General features: G+C 42.4%; 1 protein-coding gene across 1 annotated transcript in view; it reads left to right on the top strand.

Moving 5' to 3' along the window:
• The first annotated feature begins 723 nt into the window (after positions 1-723).
• The window catches only part of KMO (kynurenine 3-monooxygenase), a 46,454-nt gene continuing 20,399 nt past the window's right edge, over positions 724-26,778 (top strand). Inside the window, exons 1-8 of the mRNA XM_069955067.1 lie at positions 724-843; positions 4,520-4,589; positions 9,759-9,856; positions 11,613-11,702; positions 12,544-12,592; positions 15,016-15,103; positions 19,162-19,327; positions 21,648-21,719. Coding sequence (XP_069811168.1) covers positions 790-843; positions 4,520-4,589; positions 9,759-9,856; positions 11,613-11,702; positions 12,544-12,592; positions 15,016-15,103; positions 19,162-19,327; positions 21,648-21,719 — 687 coding nt within the window. The 5' untranslated portion in view covers positions 724-789. The remainder of the gene's footprint in view (positions 844-4,519; positions 4,590-9,758; positions 9,857-11,612; positions 11,703-12,543; positions 12,593-15,015; positions 15,104-19,161; positions 19,328-21,647; positions 21,720-26,778) is intronic.

Here is a 26,778-nt window from a genome sequence, read left to right as displayed (position 1 = left end):
GGGAACTTCTGATCCCATCTCTAAAGTGGCAGGCTGCTCAGCCAATAACTGGCCGAAATGAGACGCGTCCAGTAATTTCAGAGATGGGTTTGGAAGGGCCGGAGGCGGCTGTGGTAAGCGGAGAACACAGGAACAAGCCAGCAGGACACCGGGGAGCCTGGACAGGTGAGTATGATCTTTATTTTTTTCCTTACCCTTGCATCAGCTGTTGGCTGCGCATCATTACACAGAGCGATGCGTGAACGGATGTCAATGATTTTAAACATTTGTAAAAGACAACGATCAGCAAATGATTGGCTCTTCAACTGATCGCTGTCTTTATTACACGGAACGACAATCTGCCAAAGAGGCCTTATCAGGCAGATTATTGCAACGTAGAATAGGGTCCTAAGGCTTATCCATAGAGGAAAAAATTAAATATTGAAATCTTAGAGAGTCTTTGCAGCTCCATACAGATTGGATTGTTGGACAATCCCTCTTAAATTAGTGGGTTCGGACAACTTTAGTCTAGTGTATATAGACTCCTTTGGGGAGGTTTAAGATTCATGCAAGTAATCCTTGCATTTAAAGCTTAAATTCAGAAATCACACATATATGAGAAAAAACATATGTCCTAAGCTTATATTAAACATTAGCTTACTTTCCTCTTTGTACTAACAAGTAAACATAGACTTTACCCAGAGACGTGTCAGCAGATTTTCAGTTCTTTTAACTGTGACCACAAACCCTTGACTTGTTAGTGTAATCTTCCTGACGTTTAGACCTGACAATAAAATCTTCACTCTCAAGATGATGGAAAGAGCTGCAAAACAGGAGACAATCTCTATTGTTGGTGGCGGACTGGTAAGCAAATAATTCAAACTGAAAATCATTTAACTTGTACTTTTTACTGTAGTGTAATGGGCCACGACCACACAACATCTTTTTTTGGCCAATTGATGGCCATTTTTTTTGGATGACCATCATATGGCAGCAAAATAACAGCCGTTACTTGGTCACGAAATTATGAGGGACAAAAAAAAAAAAAAAAAAATTGTGTGGTCGTGAGCAAGTTCTGAAAAGACAAACGAGGAGCGCCGTCCTCTTTTAGTAAGCTTCTGTGGCAAAGGAGTGTGTAAACTCTCCCAGACCAAATGTAATTATCTGGTGTGGTTGTGTAATGGATAGGCACAACTCTATAGGACACTGAATATGGGTCAAATTGCAACTCTCAGAGGGTCAACAGTGGTGTGTCCTGGGGTGTGGAGGGTTGAATAGGCTCACCTGGGCCAGTTAAGTAGAGAAGGATGATACCTCCTATAATCAAGCATGCCTGAGGAAGGTTCGTTGTTACTTTTGAGCCAAAACATGTTACTTTTATGAATAAAGGTTTTGCATCTTTGTGATATTGCCTTTGTGGTCAATGTGCTTGATCATAGGAGGTATCGTTCTTCTCTACTTACCTGGTCTGGGTGAGCCTACTTTCTACCTATGACATTTTGGTTGTGTAATGACGATGATCATTGATAACGATGAGGACACCTTGGCAGTGCTGTGACAGAATGAGAACAAACAGCACATTTTACATATACAAACAACTGATTCTGATAATTTATAACAATCATAACTTTGATGTGTTTAGCAGAAAGATTAAAACAGATCTTATTTTTAATGGATAACATATTCGGTCACTTCCTGATGACAAGTAGGTTTCAGTTTGAGTAGCTTCTTTGTGGCTTCTCATTTAAGATTATTGCAAAACATAATGGCTGCATAGAAGACTTTACTTTTTTTCCCATAACACTTTGGTTACAAATACATGGATAAGTACAATGAACATGACGGTTGGATGCCACTGTATGTTGCATGTTACAGAACTTAATTTCACTATTTAGTGAGTCCTGGGACTTTGTGATATCTTCAATAGTCAGGTTTTGATCTAGTCACTGCTTGCTTACAAAACATTCATAGAGTTACACGTAAAGAACTGATAGAAAAGTTGAGTGAGAATTGGACTTAATCCCTGGATAGTTCAGTGGATTTGTGGTTTGTGAAGGATAGATATCAGAGGATTGTTGTTAATGGTGTACTGTATCTTTCAAGCAGAGACTGTTTACAAGTAGTGGCCTCAAGAGTTCTGGGTCCTGTTCTTTTTAATATGTAAGTAACATAGGAGAAGGTTTGGTAGGTAAGGATAGTGACATAGGAGAAGGTTTGGTAGGTAAGGATAGTGACATAGGAGAAGGTTTGGTAGGTAAGGATAGTGACATAGGAGAAGGTTTGGTAGATAAGGATAGTGACATAGGAGAAGGTTTGGTAGGTAAGGATAGTGACATAGGAGAAGGTTTGGTAGGTAAGGATAGTGACATAGGAGAAGGTTTGGTAGGTAAGGATAGTGACATAGGGGAAAGTTTGGTAGGTAAGGATAGTGACATAGGAGAAGGTTTGGTAGGTAAGGATAGTGACATAGGAGAAGGTTTGGTAGGTAAGAATAGTGACATAGGAGAAGGTTTGGTAGATAAGGATAGTGATATAGGAGAAGGTTTGGTAGGTAAGGATAGTGACATAGGAGAAGGTTTGGTAGGTAAGGATAGTGACATAGGAGGAGGTTTGGTAGGTAAGGATAGTGACATAGGAGAAGGTTTGGTAGGTAAGGATGGTGATATAGGAGAAGGTTTGGTAGATATGTTTAGTGACATAGGAGAAGGTTTGGTAGGTAAGGATAGTGACATAGGAGAAGGTTTGGTAGATAAGGATAGTGACATAGGAAAAGGTTTGGTAGGTAAGGATAGTGACATAGGAGAAGGTTTGGTAGGTAAGGATGGTGATATAGGAGAAGGTTTGGTAGATATGTTTAGTGACATAGGAGAAGGTTTGGTAGGTAAGGATGGTGATATAGAAGAAGGTTTGGTAGATATGTTTAGTGACATAGGAGAAGGTTTGGGTAGGTAAGGATAGTGACATAGGAGAAGGTTTGGTAGGTAAGGATGGTTATATAGGAGAAGGTTTGGTAGATATGTTTAGTGACATAGGAGAAGGTTTGGTAGGTAAGGATGGTGAAATAGAAGAAGGTTTGGTAGATATGTTTAGTGACATAGGAGAAGGTTTGGTAGGTAAGGATAGTGACATAGGAGAAGGTTTGGTAGGTAAGGATGGTGATATAGGAGAAGGTTTGGTAGATATGTTTAGTGACATAGGAGAAGGTTTGGTAGGTAAGGATGGTGAAATAGAAGAAGGTTTGGTAGATATGTTTAGTGACATAGGAGAAGGTTTGGTAGGTAAGGATAGTGACATAGGAGAAGGTTTGGTAGGTAAGGATGGTGATATAGGAGAAGGTTTGGTAGATATGTTTAGTGACATAGGAGAAGGTTTGGTAGGTAAGGATGGTGAAATAGAAGAAGGTTTGATAGATGTTTAGTGACATAGGAGAAGGTTTGGGTAGGGAAGGATAGTGACATAGGAGAAGGTTTGGTAGATATGTTTAGTGACATTGGAGAAGGTTTGGTAGGTAAGGATAGTGACATAGGAGAAGGTTTGGATAATGTATTGGACATCTGGTTCAGCCGTACAGATAGGATTTGGTAAGGAAGAGATTTATGGATGGTTTTAGCTACTCCTCTCGCTCTGGTAGTTGGGTTATTGGCATAATGCCACTGTGTATAATGTCTGTGGCATAAGGTGGGTGCATGGCCTGTTTTAAAACATGATCCTGAAAGCAAACAATGGAAATGATAAAGAATTTGCGACTTTTGCGGGTGTGTTTTGACCCTTCAAGTTGAAGGAAGATAGATGTAGAAATGTAGATCCATCATTAGTTAGAAGAAGTTGGTGGTGGATGTCAGAAACATGAGGGATTGGAAAATGAAGACAAAAACAAAAGGGAGGGGGGGGGAAGAGATGAGTAGAGAAAAGACCAGTAGAAAAGGAAAAAAAAGTAAGATGAAAAAAAGATGAAAACCAAGCAGTACTGATACAACAGATAAGATATTCAGTAACTATTGTTTTCTGAAAAACTGGAGAATGGATGGTTTACTGGACACCCAGATCAACTATGGTGGTAGAAATCTGATTTCGTAATAAGTTATCGCACCTGAAATGGATCTCCACAAGCTATGGTTTGTAAAGCTATGTTCACACAAAGCATCTAAATAGTGTTTATGCATCAAAATGTAATAATCGTGGTAGAATAGCGCTATTTGACTTGTTTCTCCATGGATAGTGAGGATTCTATCCAATCTGTATGAAAGAAAAATACAAGCTCCTTAAGTAGAATATGTTTAGTGGGAAGTGGGTTTGATATCCATTACACAGATGTAATGTCTATAATACCCAAGGGAAAGAAGCCTGCACATCTCCTCATTCTTCATTTAATCATTGGCCCAGATGTTCTCATGTGTCTGCGACAGAGTTGTGTCTAGAAATGTTGCACACAGGGCATGGCTTCACATTTATTATAGTTTTTATTTTAGGGTCCCTGAGACCCTGTGTCACTTAAGAAGCAAACTTTGAATTCCATATACCTTATTGTTGTGTGTTACAGGTTGGGAGCTTAAATGCTTGTTTCTTTGCAAAGAAAGGATTCCAAGTTGACCTGTATGAAGCAAGAGAAGGTACGTTCACTGTATTTTCTACATAAAGGGAATCTGTTGGCTGAATTTCAAGTTCCAAACTGCTGACACTGTTAGATATGACTGATATATGGAAAATACCACGTGTCTCCTTGACTGGTGTTTTTAGGACTTAAGAAATATTTAAAAGATATTTTTATTCTTCAGGGGTTTGGAAACGCCTCTTGCATTTTGCACTAAAGTGCTGTAGGTGCTAAATGCCTCCTCGTTCCTTCCATCCCTATCCTCCTGCTTGGTTGACACTTAGCTAAGCCCCAAGCAAGGCCAAGAATAGCAGGTGTTACACACAGTGTCTTGTAATACATTTTAAACACAATAAAACACATTTAAAAGATGCTAAGGGTAATAGCACCCTTATTGGGAAACAATTGGACTTACCATGCCCCACCCCCCAGTGTCCACCACTGAGCCTGTATATGCCTATGGGAGGTGGGGAATGATCACTTGCTCCTCCATGTTGGCCATCTTATGGACAGACTCACCACAGAGCAGGGCAGCACAGCCTGGAGGAGGGAGCCTGATTTTAACTGTATGAGGTACAAACGGAGCTGCTGTCAGTAAGTAATGTGAATACACCTACTAATACTACACACACTATACTAAACAATACTACTATAAAGTGGCCAACCCCTTTAAATACTATTATTTCTTTTAGAAGCATGGGGGAATAGGTGCTAAGAGGGGGAATGAAGGTAAATTAGTTCCCCTAAGGAGATGTTTTGTTTCGGACGTTCGGGTCTGGACCTTGTTTAGAGAGCAAAATTATATGGAATAAGTGTTTGGAAGCTTGGCTGTAAAATTCTCCTGTCCTAACTGTGAGGTGAATCAATATTGGGTGGGGCTGAAAATTTTTATGCCATGTTTTTTATCTATTTTGTTTTCTTTCTTTTTTTTTAATTTACAAGCAAATACATACTATTTTCAGTTTCCATTACATCTATTTTTCCCCTTTCTCCCAAGATTCTCAAATATTTGGTTGGATTCGGAAATATTTGAGAATCGCAAACTTTCTAATAAAAGATTTAACATGTTCCAATCTCCCTTCAAGTACCCTTTCACTTCACGGTGTGAAGCACCTTTTGTATCCTGTGTTAATTTGAGTGGCAACAGTAACTTTTAGTTTAATTAAAATAAACTAGTGCATGGATGTTGAAGCGTTTAAAATGGTCTGACCCTATCATGGTATGGCTAGTTGCAGCGTCAGACATGGCGATTCTAGCAAGCTTGGACCAAGGTTGCAGCCCCTAGTACTGTGACCATAAAGTGGCTCAGGAATTTAGGTTCAAACCCAGGTACTACTTCTTATGCATCAGCACATGGAAGAACCGGGACCCCCACCCCACGGATTGCCTGTAAAAAAAAAAAAAACGTCTGCAGCCACCTTTGCACAGCCCCATCTCTCCAAATCAGGATTATGAAACCACGGTTGGAAGCAGTAGGTCCATCACATCTACCTCTGCCTCCTCTGTCGGGACAAGAGGGAAAACACCACCACAGCCGAGACAACAGTTACTGTCTTAAGCCATCAGAATAATGACAGTACTACGCCAGCACCCACCCTACGGCAAATATGATTCATGGACAATTGGCTATGTTGATTGCCCTGTATTTCTTATATTGAACTTTCATATATAAAAATAACTAAATATCAAAATAAACGTACCATATCTTAATTGAAGAAAATAATAAAAATCTACAAAACATAACTACACCATAACATAAGGGTACAAACGGTCTTTCCCTACACTCATTCCTCCCCACAAACAACCTATACAATCCATATTTACAATTTATCCCCCCCAAATTTTAACTACTAATAACTATAACATAAAAATAACCCTGACTAGTTAGCAGCTGAGGGCAGTCCCCATGTCTTCATCGGTAGGATGTACAAAGTACGACTTTGGAGCCATATAAGTAACACTCATAGCTATTAGTTATGTGGCTGGAAATAGTACACGGGGGTCATATAGCAATGTATTTATAGCTACAGGGGGGATTTTTCAGTGATTGGTTCCCTGTAAAGTGGATCCAGCCTCAATCTAGTCCTTTAAGTGTTTTGTGTTAATATTATATATGTTGTATTCCACTAGGGGTGTTACTGTTACATACACCCTTCGCAAAAGTCTGTACTTTTTTTGGTCTTATTATGATGAAAGTATTATTAAGAGTTGGCCACTAGATGTCGCTGTATTGTGTATTAGTGTATGTAAGCTGCACAGCTGAAGGATCGCAAAGGGTTATTGTGTTTATGTGTTACCAGAATCTGTAGACCAGTAGGATTTCTGCTTTCTACTTTCCTATCACCTCTCCTCTCTGTTCTTCTATTGCACTCTTTTCACCCAATCACAGCGCACCCTACCTGCTGTAGAGGAAGTTAGTCCCATGGGTGGGGGAGGAGCAAGAGTCTTCTGTTCGGGACGGTGTGGAGAAAGGACGCTAACTAGACAGTTATCCACAGTGGTCCTATCTGGGCCCTGGCCCTCTGCCAGGTCCCCAAGTAGTCAGTCTTAGCCAGTACCCTGCATGGGTAGGACGCAGAACAGCACACTTTTACCAACCTTCTTACAAGTACCTACACCAAGCACTATGCAGTGTTAAGCCTCTCAGGAGAGGACTAGCGAAAGGATAACCTCAACCCACGCCATGGACATGGAGAAGTCACAGAGCAGGACAGTATCCACTATAGAGCCACAGAGTTAGGAACTGGTCTGGACAGAGCAAAGTTGCAGTAAGCCTAGGAACTCTGTCTCGCAGTGCAGGTATCAGCAGGGAACCCTCAGCATTCTGCTCAACCCAGGTAACAAGGTCTGGGACCTGTGTCACCCATTAGTACGGTTCAGCCAACGCTAGTGGGCATAAGGTGATGTGAAGACTGAAGTCAAAGGTCAATACACAGGCACAGGTGTTCTTCCTATTCTTCTCATTCTTCTAAGTATTCTACCTCATCCTCCAACATCCTGGCAGAGCACTCCTACACTGCATTTATCCTACAGATCTGGTCGTCCTATGTTCAAGTCTTTTCTGGAACTTTGTCAAGTGTATATCAGAGACCTTCTGTATTACCTGTTGCACATTTACAAGTAGTAAACTAACTCAACATTACTCCAAGAGTCTGTGGTTCATTCATCACCACCTTTGCAGCATACACCGCAACCTTGGGACACTTCCCCTTTCTTTGGGTGGCGGGTCCTACTTTCTGGGAGGGTCATTATACCGCTCTGGCCACCTGTGACTACATCATCTGTGACACTATCCCAAGGGACCCGGTAGCAACCTGGCAGAACACTGACCACAGGGGAAAAGGGTACAACCGGCTTTACCCACTAAAAGCAGGCATGTCATCACACCTGTGTACCCACCAGGCACTGGCGTCACGTGACAACCTATTAAGGTCTGGCTGTATTTCGGCCATCCACCACCGGAGTGGTGTCACACTACAACACCTAGCAAGTGACCGGCCGTCCCTCCGATATAACACCTCCGGGGGTTCACCACATATACAGTGCTACTATTTAATATATAATGCAGTTATTGGCTATCCTGTTTGTGCCCACATTTATTTGGCATCCATTTTGTGTGTGTGTGTGTGTATATATATATATATATGTGTGTTACTGTCATCTTCATCATCTAAGGTGGAGATGCCTCAGCATTATTGATAGTGCCATGTTGAGCTCTACTGCTACTCTTAGGGCCCATTCACACTGAGCAAAACAGGTGGAATTCCTGTCAGCCTCAGTGTCACACAGTGCCTCTATGGGATGGCTTACGTGCCTCCGCTTCCATGGCTGTCCGCTCAAAGAATTAAAGACTAGCAGTAAGTAGCAGTGCATCTTGCACCCCTACTTTCTGTGAAAGAGCGGGGATTCCTGTCATAATGATGGGAATCCCTGTTATAAACAGGTGTTCCCCGCAGCAGAGAGAGAGTCTGGAGTGGGCTGCTGTTTAAATTTGCTGCGCTGCTCCTTCTTCTCTCAGCTGCTGGAAACACTCATTAAGAGCGGGGATTCCTGTCATTGTGACAGGAATCCCCTCTTCTTTAGGGTGCCTTCACACCTACCGGATCCACAGCGGATCTCACTTCTGCGGATCCGAAGCGAGAACCGCTGCGGATCCGGTATCAATTCACCCCTATGATAGCACATATTCGCAGCGGGATTAACATCCCGCTGTGAATATGTACTTTAACTCCCTGGTGCCCGCAGCCCCGCCGTCGCATCCCCCATCCATGGCGGCGGCACATCCCCCCCATCCTGGCCACATCCCCCCATCAGCCCATCTCCCGCCCGCCGCCGCGCGCATACATTACCTGCTCGGTGGCGCGGCTGCAGTGAGGCTCCCGGCTCCGGTCCCGCTCAGCTGATCTGCCGGCTGGGTGTGGGCTGATGGGGGGATGTGGCTGGGATGGGGGGGATGCGCCGGGGATGCGACGGCAAGGCTGCGGGCACCAGGGAGTTAAAGCACATATTCACAGCGGGATGTCAATCCCGCTGCGAATATGTGCTATCATAGGGGTGAATTGATACCGGATCCGCAGCGGTTCTCGCTTCGAATCCGCAGAAGTGAGATCCGCTGTGGATCCGGTAGGTGTGAAGGCACCCTTAAAGGGTATTCCCTTCAGCTGAGAGAAGCAGAAATGGCACGGCAAGTTTAAACAGCAGCCCACTCCTGTCTCTCTCTCTCTCTCTGCTGCGGGGAACACTAACAGATGCACAGCAGTGAAGAGGCGCATGGACAAGGCAGCACTGATCGGAGGTAATTCAGCAACTGTGCACACTGCAAGCAATAGTATGTTAGCAGAAGACCTTCGGTGTTACACACTTATTGGATCTTGTTTATGAAACCTCTCTTCTATAAAGACGGGCCTTATTGTACATATCAACTAATCTGAGGTTGGCTTTCATTTCTCCTCTGGAAATATAGCTAAATAAATAAAAATAACCAAATAAAATAGCTATGTTGCCACTTTGAGAACATATTGTGGCCATCTTATTAAATAGGTTGAGACCGCCTCTATGTTCCCCCACTATGTTCCCGAAGGGGGACTATAGCCTCAATGTGTATATTAAATTAGCTAAGCTATACACTTTTTATTTTATTGAGATACAAACAAGTTGAATGTATTTTTTGCCATTTTTTCTGTTATAGATATAAGGACAGCCAAAAGTGTTAGTGGAAGAAGCATTAATTTGGCATTGTCACACCGAGGTCGGCAAGCTCTTAAGGCCGTTGATTTAGAAGACAAGGTACAGGAAATATTTATTTCATACATGTTAAGCCTCTTTCACATTATATTTTGAGCATTTGTTACTGGTATATGTTGGCAACTTGTCAAAAAAGTACAGCAGTATATACTGCGGCATGATCCTGGCAGGCACATTCAGTTTAACAGACCAAATGTAATCTAATAGTGCTTATGTTTGCCTATTGATAGGCTGGGGAGGGATATCCTGACGTTGTGAGGTCCTGACATTGTGAGGACGTTGGTCTCTGTCTCCCCCTGCCTTCCGTTCCACCCTCTGTCCTCCCGCACAGTGTTAGCTGTAAGTGCGCATGCGCCATTGTCTGACCCCCTGCCACTGCTGCAGTGACGTTGCCAGGTTCGCGCCGCCTCTGTGGTGTGTCCTCTTTGCGTCGTCCCCGAGCAGTGGTAGTGACATGCCCAGCCCTGCACCACCTCTTGCCTGTCACCCTCCCCTCATACCATGGTGCCGCCTGCTACCGGAATCAGCTTCCCCTCTTCTTTGCACATGCGCCATTGCACGCCGTTTTACGCCAATCCCGCACAGGTGCAGTGACACGACCGTCTGTCTCCAGCCTAGTGCGGCGCCATGCAGGAGAGGCGGTGCAGGGCCGGGCGCATCACTACAACAGGGCGGGGACGACGCAGAGTGGACACACCACAGAGGCGGCGCGGACCCGGCAACGTCACTGCAGCGGCGCCTGGGGTCAGAAAATGGCGCATGAGCACTTACAGCTATACCTTTAAAGCATTGCTGCCACTAGGGTGTGCTGCTCTCAGGGGTCCCAGATTAGGAGCACTGTTTGCTCTATAGTTAGAGTGCCCTGACCAAAGTTATTAATTATATGGGTGAATTGCAATACTGAGTGAGATTAGAAATACAATACAAAGATCTAATGATCCATTTATACGCAAGACCATAACTAAAACAAAGGGCAGCCACTAAAGGAGTTTCTACTAGAAAGTCACCAATAAACTCAGTGCCAGAGCTATCAATGAGGGGCACATGTCCCTATGTTGTCAGAACAGTGGATTAGTTTAAATAAGCATTGTCTTAGGGTACAAACACACACACCGTATACGCTGCGTATTTTCTGCTGCGATACGCAGCGGATACGCAGTAGATTAGATCTAAATAACTGAACACAGCATCAAATCTGCACCATCAAATCTGCTGCGTATATGGTGTGTGTGTTTGTACCCTGAGGCTATGTTCACACTACGTATATTTCCGGCCGTAGTGCGAACCGCGAATATACGCACGTAGTTTTGAGGTTGATGCGTTTGCTTGAAAGTATACGATATACGGCCGCACAATGCACACTACGTATGAGCTTACGGCCAGATTGTATACGGCGCCGTGAAAAATGAACAAGACCATTGTTTGAGGACGGAAATGTTCCAACTCACGGCCGTGGATTCCCATGCGTTCCTGTACGGAGTACTTATTTCAGCAAAATTGAACGTGATTTTTAGATCCAAAAGGTTCTGTGTGTTTTATTGGGCTGGGCGAAGATTTCCAAGTAAATGACCTGTTTCAGGTCGCTTCGAAACAAGCTAGGGAAGCATAACTGTACTACGGGCGTATGTTCGCAGTTCGCCCGAATGTTCGCAATCCGGCCGCATGTCTATTTTTCCCACAGCCGTACTTTCAGCCGCACATGTACGGCTGCGTACGAACTACGGCTGGACTCATACGTAGTGTGAACATAGCTTTATAGTTCTTAAGTCACTGATTTTAAGTTTCCTTTAATCTACAGATTGTGACCAATGGCATTCCAATGTATGCAAGGATGATTCATTCAGTTAATGGTAAAAAATACTCTATACCCTATGGCAAACATAACCAGGTAATATTCCCTGCTTTGTAATATGTTTTGCTTTGCTTTTTATGCTACATTTTTTCTATTAAAGTTATTCTTATGTCATTTGCTATATGGATTGCTGTCTGTAGCATTGAATGACTAAAGCATGCAGATGCTTGACCCTGTGGGTTGTTCTACGAGATTATTGAGTGCTGTATAAAGGTCTTACCCTCTTCCAGATTTTTTCTCACATTGCATATTTTTTTTTTACTGAATGGCTTCTTAAAATTCTACGGAACTTTGATTTCTATAATTTGCTTTTAAATCATCAAAGCACCTTATTTACCATTCAACCAAACGATTTTTATATTGTGGTACTGTATCTCTGAAGCTGCATTTACACACATACTGTATATAGGAAATTTCCCACCTCAGCTAATTTTCATTTTTACACTTTTGTTTTTTCCTCCTCATGTTTAAAAGGCCATAGTGCTTGAATTTTTTCACCTACAGACCCACGTGAGCCTCTGTTTTTGGGTCACAAATTGTACTTTGCAACATCATAAGACAGAGGAGAAAGGAGCAGGACCTGTTTAACACCCATCTGACGATTCCCCAAATCGTCATACTATAAACCCACATATCTCTGGAACTAGGGGCGTATGAATAAACTGTGCTTGGGGTAGGCAAGTTCCATGCAGGAATAGCTGGGTACTTTGGTTTTAAAGTCTGTGGAATTGTGAATAATAAATACTGTGTGCATGATCAGTACAAGAGAAGTAAAATCTGTAAATCTTTAAAAAAAAAAAAAAATCCAAGCATACACTTTAACAGTATTACTAATGTATACACAACCTTATGGTCTTTATAATTCTTTTCTTTATAGTATATCCTATCAGTTGACAGAGCAAATTTAAATAAAGAACTGCTTAATGGTAAGTCCTTTCATTTTAAAGTGATCAAAGCTGAGTGTCTACTAATATGGTTAGGCCTTATTCACATGGCCGCAAAGTTGCCTGTGATTGCAGATCTGCGATCATTGGCAATTTTAGGGCGCACTGATTTCTCTTGGGCTGGTCACACGATCCAAGTTTTTACAGATCCGCACTCCGTGAGTGTGAAGCTTTATTGCGGCACCGATTTCCCATAGAGGTTTATAGGATTTGCTTTTTTTTATGGATGTAATGTCCACAAATCTGTATAAAAACACGGATGTGATGTAAGCGATGTGATGTTAACTTTATCATAACTAGCACTGTACAATTTTAGCAGATCCGCAAAAAAAAAAAAAAAAAAATGTTAATATGTTATTTCATAAGCAATATTAGACAAATTCCTAATGTACACTAATTATGGGAAATGCACATGCTATTTTCATCAATTTAGTAGCTCAGACAGGCTTCAATTTCTTTAAAAAAAATGTGATGTCACAATCCGGTCTATACCTAAAGAGTCCAGCAGGGCGCGCAGTATATGTAGAAATTACATATAAAAATGATAACAGGGCCCATCTTGTGCTTTCTGTGGCACGGGCACTCTATCACACCTTCACACCTCGTACCTCAACCACCAGCCCCGTCCCGTGCAGCAGGGTGAACGCTCCTTAGCTACCATCCTCTATAGCGCGACTCTCCCGCTGCAGTAATTGATCAGGTTAAGGACTACGGCAACTACCTGATTTAAAGAAGTATTCCACCTTCAACTAACTTGTCCCCTATTCAAGAGATTGCAGGGGTTCAAGAATGAAAGGAGCTGCCAGAGAGAACTGAATACAGCACTCTGCTCTTTCCAGCAGCTCCATAGGAATGAATAGAGCCTTGGGTCACATGCCGTACCCGCAGCTGTATTCATAACAAAGGACCCGAGGGCCGATCTGAGATTGGCAAGGGGTATGGAGGTCAGAGCCCCCGCAATCTCTTATGTGTCCTTTATCCTGTGGATGGAAGACAAATTAGTTTAAGGTGGACAACCTATTTAAGTCTGCTAGCTGCTCTGTGATTTGGCGCGGCTCTCTCCCGCTCTGTGTGTGCATGAGTGACGTCATTCATACATCGCAGCGCAAGGGGAGGGAGAGGCCTCTTGTGACTGGAAGCAAAGTGTTTCTGCCACCAGCCACAAGAATAATTAGCAGAGTGGGGGGCCAATGTGCTCTTTGCTTTGTCAATTTCACTGCACTGGCTGAGTGGGCCCCCAATGAGAACGTGGCCTGCACTTGCTGGTTGCTGATGCCAGCTGGGGGCCATGAAACAGCCAATAACCAGCAAGACTTCAGTGGGCTCCCTGCCTACTAGGTTTCCCATGGCCCGCCTATTTGGTATTTTGGACCCCCCATCAGGCTAACAACAAGGAGCTCAGCCGGGAACCCTGTGAGGTGAGGCGGGTGAGGGGGCCAGGTCGGCCTGGGAGTTACAGACTGCCAATAACCAGCAGAGACTTAAGTGGGCCCCCTGCTTGTGTGGGCTCCGGAGTGCCCCCCCCCCCTAATTTCACTACTGGTGACATCACATCAGTGTTTCTCACAGATTCCACTGATGTGGCATTCATAAAATATGTGAAAAACACAGATCCCATAGACTTCTAATGGGGAATCCTTGGGGCAACGGATGTCCTAGTTTTAGCGGCACACATTATTTGAATATACCAATAAAAATAAATGGATCCTCAAATTGTCCATGATCGTAGATTCGTGATCACAGACAACTTAAGAGGATGTGTGAATAAGGCCTTAATCCATAGAGTTTAAAAATCGCTGAACGTATGAATAAGGCCTTTGTCATACTGATATTTGTCAATGAGAATTACAGATTTACTAGATAAGAATTCACTTAAAGAAAATAGCTTTATCCAGCAAATCAGACATAACATGTTGTGCCAAACCATACAGAACCCCCTTCAATTCTCCCTGTACGTATTTGAGACCATCACTCCTTGCCATAAGGGGTCAACATTAGACATGAGTGTTCTTTCCAAATTCAATCACAGATTTTATCCTAAAAGTATAAAGCCACATTTATCATCAACTTTTTTTTTTTGCACTTGCGCATTTTTCCCACGATGCTCAAAAACTCACAGACCTTGATTAAAATTTGTCATCGTGTGCACATGCCCATTTTTTTTTTGGCTTAAAACTACGCCAGAGTAGAATGGAGTACTTTTTGCCTAATAACTCAAAATACTGCAAAATAATGGCACAAATACAATGGTAAATGGGCCCCTAAATATTCTATGTCTCTAAGGGGAACCAGACATCCCTGTAGTTAGACTCCCACCCATCGTATATTTAGGTTATGATGCAAGTTTGTGGGTGTGTCCTTGTTTTGTTTAGTTATATCAGTATATTCTTTGGATTGTCCAACAGCTGCAGAAAAGTTTTCGAATGTGAAGCTGCACTTCGAACAAAAGTTGACTGACTGCAACATTGACTCTGGTACACTAGTTTTTCAGGGGTAAGCAGTATACAATTTCCTATAGTATCATTCTACTATAATATTTATGGGCAAGTGTTACCTGTTTTGGTGGTGGGAGAGTACAAAATGTTAAAACTAACAGTATCTATCTCGGACAGAGAGCAGTGTGTCAGACTGAAAAGAACAGGGCTGGGACAAGGAGTTTTGGTGCCCTAGGCATAAAAGGCAAATGCCCCCCGCATAAAAAAAAGACATATACAGTGGTGCCTTGGATTATGAGCATAATTCGTTCCGGGACCGTGCTTGTAATCCAAAGCCACTCTTAAACCAAAGCAAATTTTCACTGATATGCAGACAATTGGTTCCACACCCCAAAAATAATGATTTATTATTCTGAAAAACATGTAAAAGAAATGAAACAAACATTCAGAAACAGCAGAATATGTGATATTATAAGTTACTGTACAGTAATTGAGAGGATGAAAGACACAAGGGCTGACAGAGACTGCAGGGAGCATGAAGGAGTGAGCAGGGCAGATGTGGGCACATACATGCAGCACTCTCTGTCCGGGGAGAGAGGGGTTACAGCTATGAAGAGATTACCTCCACAGTCCTGTCCCCTGATGCAAGCCCCAGCCTGAAGTGATTCTGCTATGATTTAGAAGGTGAGGGAGACTTCCTGGGTCAGAGTACAGGGCTGTAGACCCCACTATGCAGACCATGCCCCTCCTCCACTCGCGCTCCCACCACGTACAGGGAGCTCTTAAACCAAAGCAATGCTCTTAAACCAAGTTACAATTTTGAAAAACTGTGAGCTCTTAAACCAAAACGCTCTTAAACCAAGGTACCACTGTATTCACATAGGGGGAGATTTATGATAGGGTGTAATTATACACCTGGTGTAAACTGCCCACAATAACCAATCACAGCTCCTCTTATCTTTTCCCAGAGCTGAAAGCTGAGCTGTGATTGGTTGCCGTGGGCAGTTTACACCAGGTGTATATTTACACCTTTCCTAAATCTCCCCCAAATTGTATAGTTCCCACAGCGTATAGCGCCCCCCCCCCCCCATATCACCACCCCATAGTGACTGAATATTACCATTACACAATGAAAAAATAATATCTTGAACTGTACATAGTCCAGCATTACCACCCCCCGAACCCCCCCCCTACACACACATACACACACACAGTGACAGTATAGTAAACAGGGTGCATGGACTGCAAAAGATGCATTGTGAAACCAGCCTTAGGTCTCATTCACACCTTCAGTAATTTTTCTGGACTGCAAAATCTCCCGCTATTTTTACTACATGGTCCGTATAAATTCATCCGTATTTCAATCTGTATTGCATCCATTTCCGTTTCCATATCCGTTTCCGTAAAATTTGAATAGTACGAGTTTGCATATATTTGATCCCATATTTGATCCCATAGACTACTATTGGTAATCCGTACCACAATGACAAACCGCACTAAAGCATGTCCTTTTTTTTACGGAATGGAATATGGATCAGAATTAAAACGGATTGTGTGAATAGCCCAAAAGAAATCAATGTGTTCCAAGATGAACCGTGAACAGATTAGCAATTTCGGACAACTTTATGTGTGAATAAGGCCTTAGGCATAAATTGTGCAAGATGTATCAATGCACAATGCATAATGAAGTGATAACATTGTGACCTGGAGCAATGAAATCTGGCCTTGGCTATTTTAAACCCCTGGTATAGAATATATCCCCTGGGGTATACTGGGCTAAAGGTGAGAAAACCAGTGACATGATAACTTGGAGAGATATAGTCTGGCCTAGACTGTTTTACACCCCCAAATATAGAGTTTATCCCCCGGGGTATACTGCTGCCTGGTTCAACATCAGATGGATATATTCTGTCCTGGATGGGTATACTCCAGGCTATGTTACACCCCGGGGTATAGTTTGGCCTAGGCTATTTTATACCCCAGGGTATACTCTGGCCTAGGCAATTTTATACCCCGGGGTATACTTTGGCGTAGGCCATTTTATACCCCTGGGTATATTCTGGCCTGGAGGGGTATAGTTTGGCCTAGGCTATTTTATACCCCGGGGTATACTCTGGCCTATACCTAAACTATACCTGGGTACAATCTGGAGGGGGGTTAATCTGGCCTGCGATACCATGACATCTATCGGACAGACATTTTAGGCTCTACAATTTACTAACACTCTCCTCACCCCTATACCATATCTCATCCGTAGTGCCCCAACATGAACAGTTCCCCCTATCTGACATCCACGCAGTAACTAGCCCCTTCTCTTCTCTATGCTGTAAATACTTCAAATTTGCCCTGACACTTTATGAGATCCCTTCTACACCTCCACACCAATAAAAGGCTCCCCCATGTCTCCTAATGTAGTCATAATCCCCCCTATCCTGTGCCCCCATGTAGTCATAATCCCCATCCTGTCTCATGTAGTCATAATCCCCCCCCCCATCCTGTGCCCCCCATGTAGTAATTATCCCCATCCTGTCTCCTCATGTAGTCATAACCCCCCCTTCATCCTGTGCCCAGTCGTTGTCATAATCCCTCCTGTAGTTCCCCTCCTGTGTCCTCATAATCCCCCTGTAGTCCCCCTGCTGTGTCCCCCTTCTCTGTCCTCATAATTCCCCTGTGGTCCCCTTGCTTTGTCCCCCTCCTCTGTCCTCATAATCCCCCTGTAGTTCTTCTGCTGTGTCCCCCTGTGGGCCCTCTCCTCTGTCCTCATAATCCCCCTGTAGTTCTTCTGCTGTGTCCCCCTGTGGTCCCTCTCCTCTGTCTTCATAATCCACCTGTAGTCCCTCTCCTCTGTCCTCATAATCCCCCTCCTTTTCCCACGTCTAATGTCCCTCTGTGCCCCCCATTTCCTGGATGAGTGAAAAAAACCACTTCCTGGATGCTTCCTGGCCAGGCTGCACACAGATCTCATGGAGCAGTCTGACCAGGAAGACATCATTGGCTGCTCCAGATCACTTCTAGATCGCAGCCCTAACACAGCCTAACGATCACAATAACGATTTATTTGTATAAACGCTGATCGTTATAAAAACCAAATCGTTGCTTTAAAATCATTAAACGATCGATTGGGCGAATTATTGCTCTGTGTAAACGCAGCATTAGGGTCCTATTACACTAAACGTTTTTTAACGACTAACGATAAACAATCGCAAACTATATTGTTTATCGTTAACCTGAAATCGTTCACCATATTACACAGAACCATGGTTGTTCGATACGATTGTTACTATGATCGTTAGTGCGATCGTTACCATGATCGCTTACTTCATCTGATCCCAGCAAAACAATGAACAATGTGCAATTACACTAAACGATTAGTGAAAAAATGCGGAACTTGAGCGAACAAATGTGGAATTACAGCAAACGATTAACGATAATTTTAGGTTCAGATCTAAATCAACGATCAACGACACAAGAACAATTTTTCGATCGTTGCCTGCAATTACACAGAACGATTATCGTTTAAATTCGAATATAACGATTTTTTGCACGATAATCGTCCCGTGTAATAGGGCCCTTACTCTCTCTATGTTAGCACACCATTAGGTTCAAAGTCTGCTCACCTGCTACTTTCTAGTGAGATCCAGTGCACATGACAACCCAGAGAAATAGGTTTGAAAAAATCCACAAAAGCAAGATCCAGCACTAGTGTTGAGCGAATGTTAGAAGAGTGTCGGTGTATAGCCATATACTACCTATGGGTGGGTTCAGACTGAGGAATTCTTGCGGATAATGTCCGCGGAATTCCGCTGTCTGTCTGCGGACATTATCTGCGAGAATTCCTCAGTATGAACCCACTCTATGGCTGTATCCATATTTTCTAGGACTCCCTAGGGCGGCATTAAATTTCTCCAGGCACAGAAAGTTGCATGCTGAGCATTTGGGTTCTGCCACACGGCTAAACACGGACACTCTTCTGACGTTTAGGGTCAACACTATTCAGCACCAGTATCGTCATATATACATATATTTTTTTATTCAGCAAATATTAAAATGTGTTAATTATTACTATACATTTCTCACATATGATTTTCCCTCTTTGTCATTGTTCATGTTTCTTAGGAAGCAGGGCACTATAAAGCAGGCACATGCAGATTTGATTGTGGGATGTGATGGCGCCTTCTCATCTGTACGAAAACAATTCATGAAAAAAATATGTTTTAATTACAGCCATGTATATATCCCTCATGGATACAAGGAATTAACAATCCCTCCTAAACAGGGAGAGGTAAATTTAAAAATAGTAAATATGTTATAAATAAATCTTAAATTGTGTTTAAAGGGGTTGTCCAGCCAGAGGTAGAGGTACAAAAATAACATACACTTACATCCCTGGCTCCTGCAGTGCCGCCCCCCCCCCCCCCCACACACACACACACTTTATTCAACATTGTGCTGACGTAAACAGCAATCTGTTATTATGGTGCAAAATTCTTTTTTTTTAAAGCAAATGTACCATCAGGTACACTACTTTTTTTACATGAATAGACCAGCGTCAAGATGCTGGTGCCGTGGTCCTTTTTTTGAACCACAGGCCCATCGGACCCCCAGTGTGACTAAACCCCTCCTCTCTGTTATGTGGCTCCATTGATTCTAATAGATCAATACAGGGCTGGCGGGCCCGCAACCAGTGCTTCACGCCAGGACAGTGCCAGGGAATATACCAGTGCTGTGTGTGGGAATTGGGCTGCAGTTCAAAAAAGGACCGCGGCACCGGCATCCCCGAACCAGCGCCGGTCTATTCATGTAAAAAACTTGGTACAATGGTACATTCACTTTAAAAATGTTGCCTACTTTTTCTTTTACAACCTATACAATGTGCTCCATGAGTTCCACTTTCTCTCTATGGGTATGTCCACACTACGGAATCCCGGTGGATCATCCATCGCAGATTCCGCAGCTTGCCCCCACTCACGGCCGCGTGCATCTCCGCTGGTCCCATAGGCTTCATTCTATGGTTTGCCAGATTCCGCCGTCCGCCCAAAGAATGAGCCGGTACATTATGTAGGACAGTAAACAAGTAGCCAGTATTTGAGGAATTCACACAGGACTGATATGCCAGTAACATTTTCATTGCATTGTAGTACCATACATGGTTGAGGTACTGAATTTTTTAAATCTGCATTTTGGGGAAATTTTTTAAATTGGCCAGTGGTATGGAGTTGTAAAACCTGCAGCTAGGGATGGTCCGATCCCTCCGAGCTTTGGGTTCGTATGAACCCGAACGCTCGGCATCAGATTCCAGCTGTCTGCCCGCTCCTATGGATAAGGCTGTATCCCAGTTTTCCAGGCGGTCCTCCCGGGAATCATTACAGAGAGTTCGGGTTTGTACGAACACAAACCGAACTTGGTTCGGACCATCCCTACCTGCAGCATATCAGTGTTTGACACATAATGATCACTGATCACACCCTAGGGCTGCATCCTACTTCTTCAGCCACCGGTAATGAAATGCTGAGCATTCGGGTTCAAACAAACCTCCGCGTGGTCAAGGTTCACCCATCTTTAACCCACAACAAAACTGCAATTAGTCTTTCAAGTTTCTCTGTAAAAAATGTCTAAAGCATATCCAGCCCAGGTGAACTGTCCCTTATTATGTAACTTTAAATAACTTATTTGCATCTTTGTAGTAGTGAGTAGGCTCTCAAGTATGTATTAAAATATACATATATGATATGTAAGTTGGGAAGTATATAGGTAGAAGGTATATAAATGTATATAAATGAAAACGTTTTATGAAGTATGAATAAAAAATTTTATATGCAACAAAAAAATTGGTATATAATAAAAGAATTCATAAAAGAAAAAACATCACATTTACCTAAAACATATCTATAACTTATAGTCCATTAATATGTATAAATTCATATAATATTAAAAACATAAATTCATATAGAGTCAAAGTTAGCTATCCTTGCAGGGCTCTTTGCACTGGCAGCTTTAATCCTAAAGATTGTGAGTTGTGTATCAATCTGTTATATAATATTTGTAGATTGTACAGTGTTCCAAGTTCATTTAACCTATAGTCTCTTCTTACTAGTGCTGGTAAATGGTTCGATATAATTTTAGTTATTGTTCACATAATGATGCATATACGTATATATATATAGTGGTCCTGCAGTGCTTGAAATTTGTGCAAAGAGCCCTGCATGGATAACTAACTTTGACTCTATATGGATTTATGTTTTAAATACTATATGAATTTATACATATTTTATGGATTATAAGTTATAGATTTGTTTTAGGTAAAAGTGATGTTTTTTTTTTTCTTTTATTATATACCAATTTTTTTTTTTTTGCATTTAAATTTATTTATTGATAAAACATACTCATTTATATACATTTATATACCTTCTACCTATATACTTCCCAACTTACATATCATGGCAATTATATTTTAATACATACTTCTTGAGAGCCTACTCACTACTTCATTTCTTATAGTCCCTGGGGGCTGAGACAGTAGTGCAATTGAAGTCGGTATATTCACACTTATTGGTGGGGTGCAGCAAACTTATACACTTTTTTATTTGCATCTTTGCTTCTAGTTTGCCATGGAACCTAATTATTTACACATATGGCCAAGAAATACTTTCATGATGATTGCATTACCCAACTTGGTAAGATATCAACACTCCTGTTTTAATGTTTGTTTCTCTGAACACAGGTTTTCTGTCACCTCTTTTGAGTGTTTTACAATAGTTTTTGAGTTGTATACTTTAATATGCATTTTCTTTAGGTGTTTTTTTTAAATACAGATATATATAATACCTGTCCAGAGCAGGAGAGGTTTTCTATGGGATTTTCTACTGCTCTGGACAGTTATTGGCATGAACAGAGGTGGCAGAAGAGAGCAGTGTGTCAGACTGGAAAGAATACACCACTTCCTCCATGACATACAGCAGCTTATAAGTACTGGAAGACTGGAGATTTTTTAAATAGGAGAAAAATACAAATCTGTATAACTTTCTGGTACCAGTTAATTAAAAAAAAAAAAAAGATTCCTTTTAAAGGGGTAGTGCGGCGGTAAACAATTATTCACAGAATAACACACATTACAAAGTTATACAACTTTGGGCTGGGTTCACACTATGTATATTTGAGGCTGTATTTGGTCCTCATGTCAGGTCCTCATAGCAACCAAAACCAGGAGTGGATTGAAAACACAGAAAGGATCTGTTCACACAATGTTGAAATTGAGTGGATGGCCACCATATAACAGTAAATAACTTATTTCAATATAACAGCCGTTGTTTTAAAATAACAGCAAATATTTGCCATTAAATGACGGCCATCCACTCAATTTCAACATTATGTGAACAGAGCCTTTCTGTATTTTCAATCTACTCCTGGTTTTGGTTGCTATGAGGACCTGACATGAGGACCAAATACTGCCTGAAATATACTGTGTGTGAACCCAGCCTTGTAATGTATGTTATGTCTGTGAATGGCCCCCTTCCCCGTGTCCCACCACCCCCACCCGCGGGCGTGTCATCAGATGCTCAGCCAATCGCGTCTGAGCAGCCGATAATGCCGGGCCGTCCGAAGACGACATCGCAGACTGAAGATCGGAGACGAGTCAGCACGTGACAGGTATGTATAGCGCACCACACTTCCTGGTACACGGGTGGGGGTGGTGGGACACAGGGAAGGGGGCCATTCACAGACATAACATACATTACAAAGTTGTATAACTTTGTAATGTGTGTTATTCTGTGAATAATTGTTTACCGCCGCACTACCCCTTTAACTTAGTACAAGCGATTAAAAGAAAAAACTCTGTAAGGGTGCGTTCACACCTACAGGATCTGCAGCAGATCTGCAGCAGATTTGATGCTGTGTTCAGTTATTTAAATGAAATTTGCTGCAGAAAATCAGCTGCAGATCCTGTAGGTGTGAACGCACCATAATAGGTTTTATTGGACAGAAAGCCTGTTTCTGTACTCAAAGCTGTTTCCCAGCCTCTCTCCTCACTGCTTTTCTGTTCATTATCAGGTAAAGTGGTCTTCATTACAGAGGAGCAAAGTAAAGACGGGTTCTGCTGTGTCCATTATATCCTATGGAGGGGGAGGGGTCAAGGGGATAAGTGAGCAGGAGGAGGAGACAAGAAGCTGTACAGTTTGCAGACTCACTGAGCACATAAAACACTGGATTCAGAGGTCAGAAAGGTCACTGCTTATCTGGCAACTTGGTGAGAGAAGATTGCAGGATGTAGTGTTTTGCAGGACTGCCCTTTCTCCTCTTTGTGCTCTTTCACCCCCTCAACCCCTCCCCTCTCCATTGAGCATAATGGACACAGAAGTCCTGCTTCTTTTGAAATGAGGTTGAGGTAGTACAGATGGAAACTCTTTTGCTTAATAAAACCTATTACAGAGTTTCTTAAAATCGCTTGTACTGCTGATAATTTATTGATTTATGAAAAGTGACATTTAAGTGACAGTTACGCTTTAACAATTTGTCAAAATGTATATAAATAGCAGTACCACTTTAGGTCAAAGCCTTGAAAGGATTCTATAGAAATGGGAAATAAAGAGGAAGGATTTATACTACTTCTTCCTTCTAGTTTCACTTCTGGCAGTGAGCTAGTTGCCAGTAGCTAGTAAAGGGGCTGTGGAAGCTTCTGATGACAAGGTGTTATTGCGTGGCTCAATGGTGACATCTTTGGGGAATCCTAACTGTGGATTATAGCAAGGTACAGTGGTGCCTTGGATTCCGCGCATAATTCGTTCCAGGTCCGTGCTTGTAATCCAAATCCACTCTTAAACCAAAGCAGATTTTCCCATAAGAAATCATAGAAATGCAGACAATTGGTTCCACAGCCCAAAAATAATAATTTATTATTCTGATTAACATGTAAAACTAATGAAACAAACATTCAGAAACAGCAGAATATGTGATATTATAAGTTACTGTACAGTAATGGAGAGGATGGGAAACACAAGGGCTGACAGAGACTGCAGGGAGCATGAAGGAATAAGCAGGACAGATGTGGGCACATACATGGAGCACTCTCTGTCTGGGGAGAGAGGGTTTACAGCAATGCAAGCCCCAGCCTGAAGTGGATTTGCTATGATTTGGAAGGTGTGGGAGACTTCCTGGGTCATAGTACAGAGCTGAAGACCCCACTATGCAGGCCATGCCCCTCCCCCCCTCCCCCTCCCACCCAGTACAGGGAGCTCTTAAACCAAATCAATGCTCTTAAACCAAGTCATAATTTTGAAAAACTGTGAGCTCTTAAACCAAAACGCTCTTAAACCAAGTTACTCTTAAACCAAGGTACCACTGTATTTATCTTTCTAAAAACCAAATCTGAAAAACAGAATACAATGTAACCCTGAGTGGTACTTAACCCTTTCACAACCATGGGTCATTGATCCCTCAATGCCCAGGTCGTTTTTGGACATCAGCTTATGGGATCATAATAATCCCATAAACTGATGTCCCTATGTCTGCCCCCTCTCCTCTGTCCCCTGCTGCTGTCATAATCTTGTGATAGCCGCAGGGGGGAGAGGGGAGGGGGCAGAGTGCACGACCACACGCCCTGCCTTCCCTCCCCCTGCCGGCCTCCGTAGCCAGGAAACAAGAAGCCTGAGGCTTCCGGTTTCCATGGCTACCATCGGGGCTCTGCAATCACTCCGCAGAGCCCCAATGAACACCGAACAGAGAATTCTCCCTCTGTAGAGGGAGAATTCTCTTTCAGGAGCCCTATAGAGTTAACTCTCAGCCATGCTCCGGTGCTGAGAGTTGCGGCAGGTCCCCGGCTATCACTGATAGCTGGGACCCGCCGCGGATGACACAGGCACAGCTTCTACGCTGTGTCAACCTGCAGCATGAATTAACATCACTGCAGCATCAGGTATAGGCTGCAGCAACGTTAATTTACTGTGCAGCGGCGGGAGAGGGTTAATCCCTTGCCACACAATGATGTCCCAGGGCACATAAATGAACAATGACCTGGTCTTTAAGGCCAAAATAATCTGAAGAGGCAAGAAAGGGGTTAATTCCTTATACACAACATACACAGGACAGGATTTAGCGGGGACCTCTGTCTGTGCAGTGTTCTCAGCCAATCAGCATTGCTAAGAAAACAACTGGCAATCAGTGACACACTTACAATTGATGATGCCCAGGGCAAGAAACGAAATAGGTCAAAGTCAATTAAGGCCGCGTGTCAGGGCAGCTACATTACTTCTCCTGTAAATTTCCACAAGCCAACCTAATGACAGAGGCATTTTAAAGGGATATAATACAGTTTGTTGTTTTAAGACCTTATACTAAAATCAAAAGAACTCACGTTTTCACCCATTAATCAAGCAATTTTTGCAAACCACGTTTTTCTGTGTGTTTTCCAAAACAGATGCAGTGAGACGGATTGCAAAATCGTGATGTGAACCGAGCCTTACATAGATAGAGTGCAAAAGTTCTAAAATCATGTAATACTCCCCAGGGGACAGAACTAGAAGAACTAGAAAGACCCTTTAATATACTAGACCTCTCTATATGGAGGGAACACTCACCAGGACGTTCTTTTCTATCAGCTGGAGGACAGTTGATTTTAAAATAAACCTGATTTTTTTGCTCTGGGCAGCTTTTTGTTACTGTATCTATAGGAAGAAAAAACTGGATAGAGTAAGATAGATTTTTTATCATATTTAGTATCTATACATCTGAGATGTTCTCTGCCACAAGTCCAGACTTGCAGTAGATAGGGCTATAGGTCTGATATTGGGCAATACTGATTTTGGCTTTTGTGGCAGCCGCCTGGTGACTGTCTCAAGGCAGATTGAGCTCTTCCATGGGGTCTTTCAGATTAGCATTAAACCACTTATTAACCTTTTAATGATCGCGGATATGCCTTTTTACGTCATTAAAGGTCCTTACTCTAGGCTGCAGCTTTTTAAGGTGGGCCTAGATTAAGGAAGTGTATGCAGCGTATACTCTGCTGGCATAAAGCTCTAAATTCCTTCTTCTTATGGATGAGCGGACAAAATCCTTCATTCTAATAACTACATCACAGGTAGAAGGAGGGCTAGCAGTAGCAACTTTAGCAGAATGGCAGCAGGAAAAGGTTTGTTGCATTCACTGCATGTCAGGTGACATCTCCTACTGGTATTCTTAGTAGACATAAAATAAATAAATAAATAAATAAATACATGAAGAAAACAGATTTTATAAAACAAAAGAAAAAAAAACCTTTACTTGTAATTGTAGTAATAAACTTTGGTCACTAGGTGGTGCTATAACACAAGAAGGGAGAGCACTAACTTGGCAGTCACTGCTGCACAGACAAAGAAGCCCTTCCTAAGGGGAAGGAAAAGATTTAACCCTTAGGCTACGTATAACACCAGCAGTTCTGTGACCCGGTGTTATATGTTCTATGTAATTTTTTTTAATATAGTGCTCGGGCTGGAGAGAAAATAATAAACAACCCATAGACTCTTAACACTCTCTCCTGGGGGTCTTCCTGTGACAACTTCGGGTCCTCCTCTGAATGCTCTGGCTTCTTCAGGGGAGTGTGTTTGGCGAGTTTGGGTTGTTTAAAGGGTTACTCAGGTGATTTTTCTTTTTTTTTTCTCTTCAAAATCAACTGGTATCAGAAGGTTATATAGATTTGTAATTTACTTCTATTTAGAAAATCTCCAGTCTTCCAGTACTTATCAGCTGCTGTAAGTCCTGCAG

The sequence above is a fragment of the Dendropsophus ebraccatus genome, chromosome 15, assembly GCF_027789765.1.
Source record: "Dendropsophus ebraccatus isolate aDenEbr1 chromosome 15, aDenEbr1.pat, whole genome shotgun sequence".
In the NCBI taxonomy this organism is placed as follows: Eukaryota; Metazoa; Chordata; class Amphibia; order Anura; family Hylidae; genus Dendropsophus; species Dendropsophus ebraccatus.
This window is presented reverse-complemented; position numbering and strand designations above follow the sequence as displayed.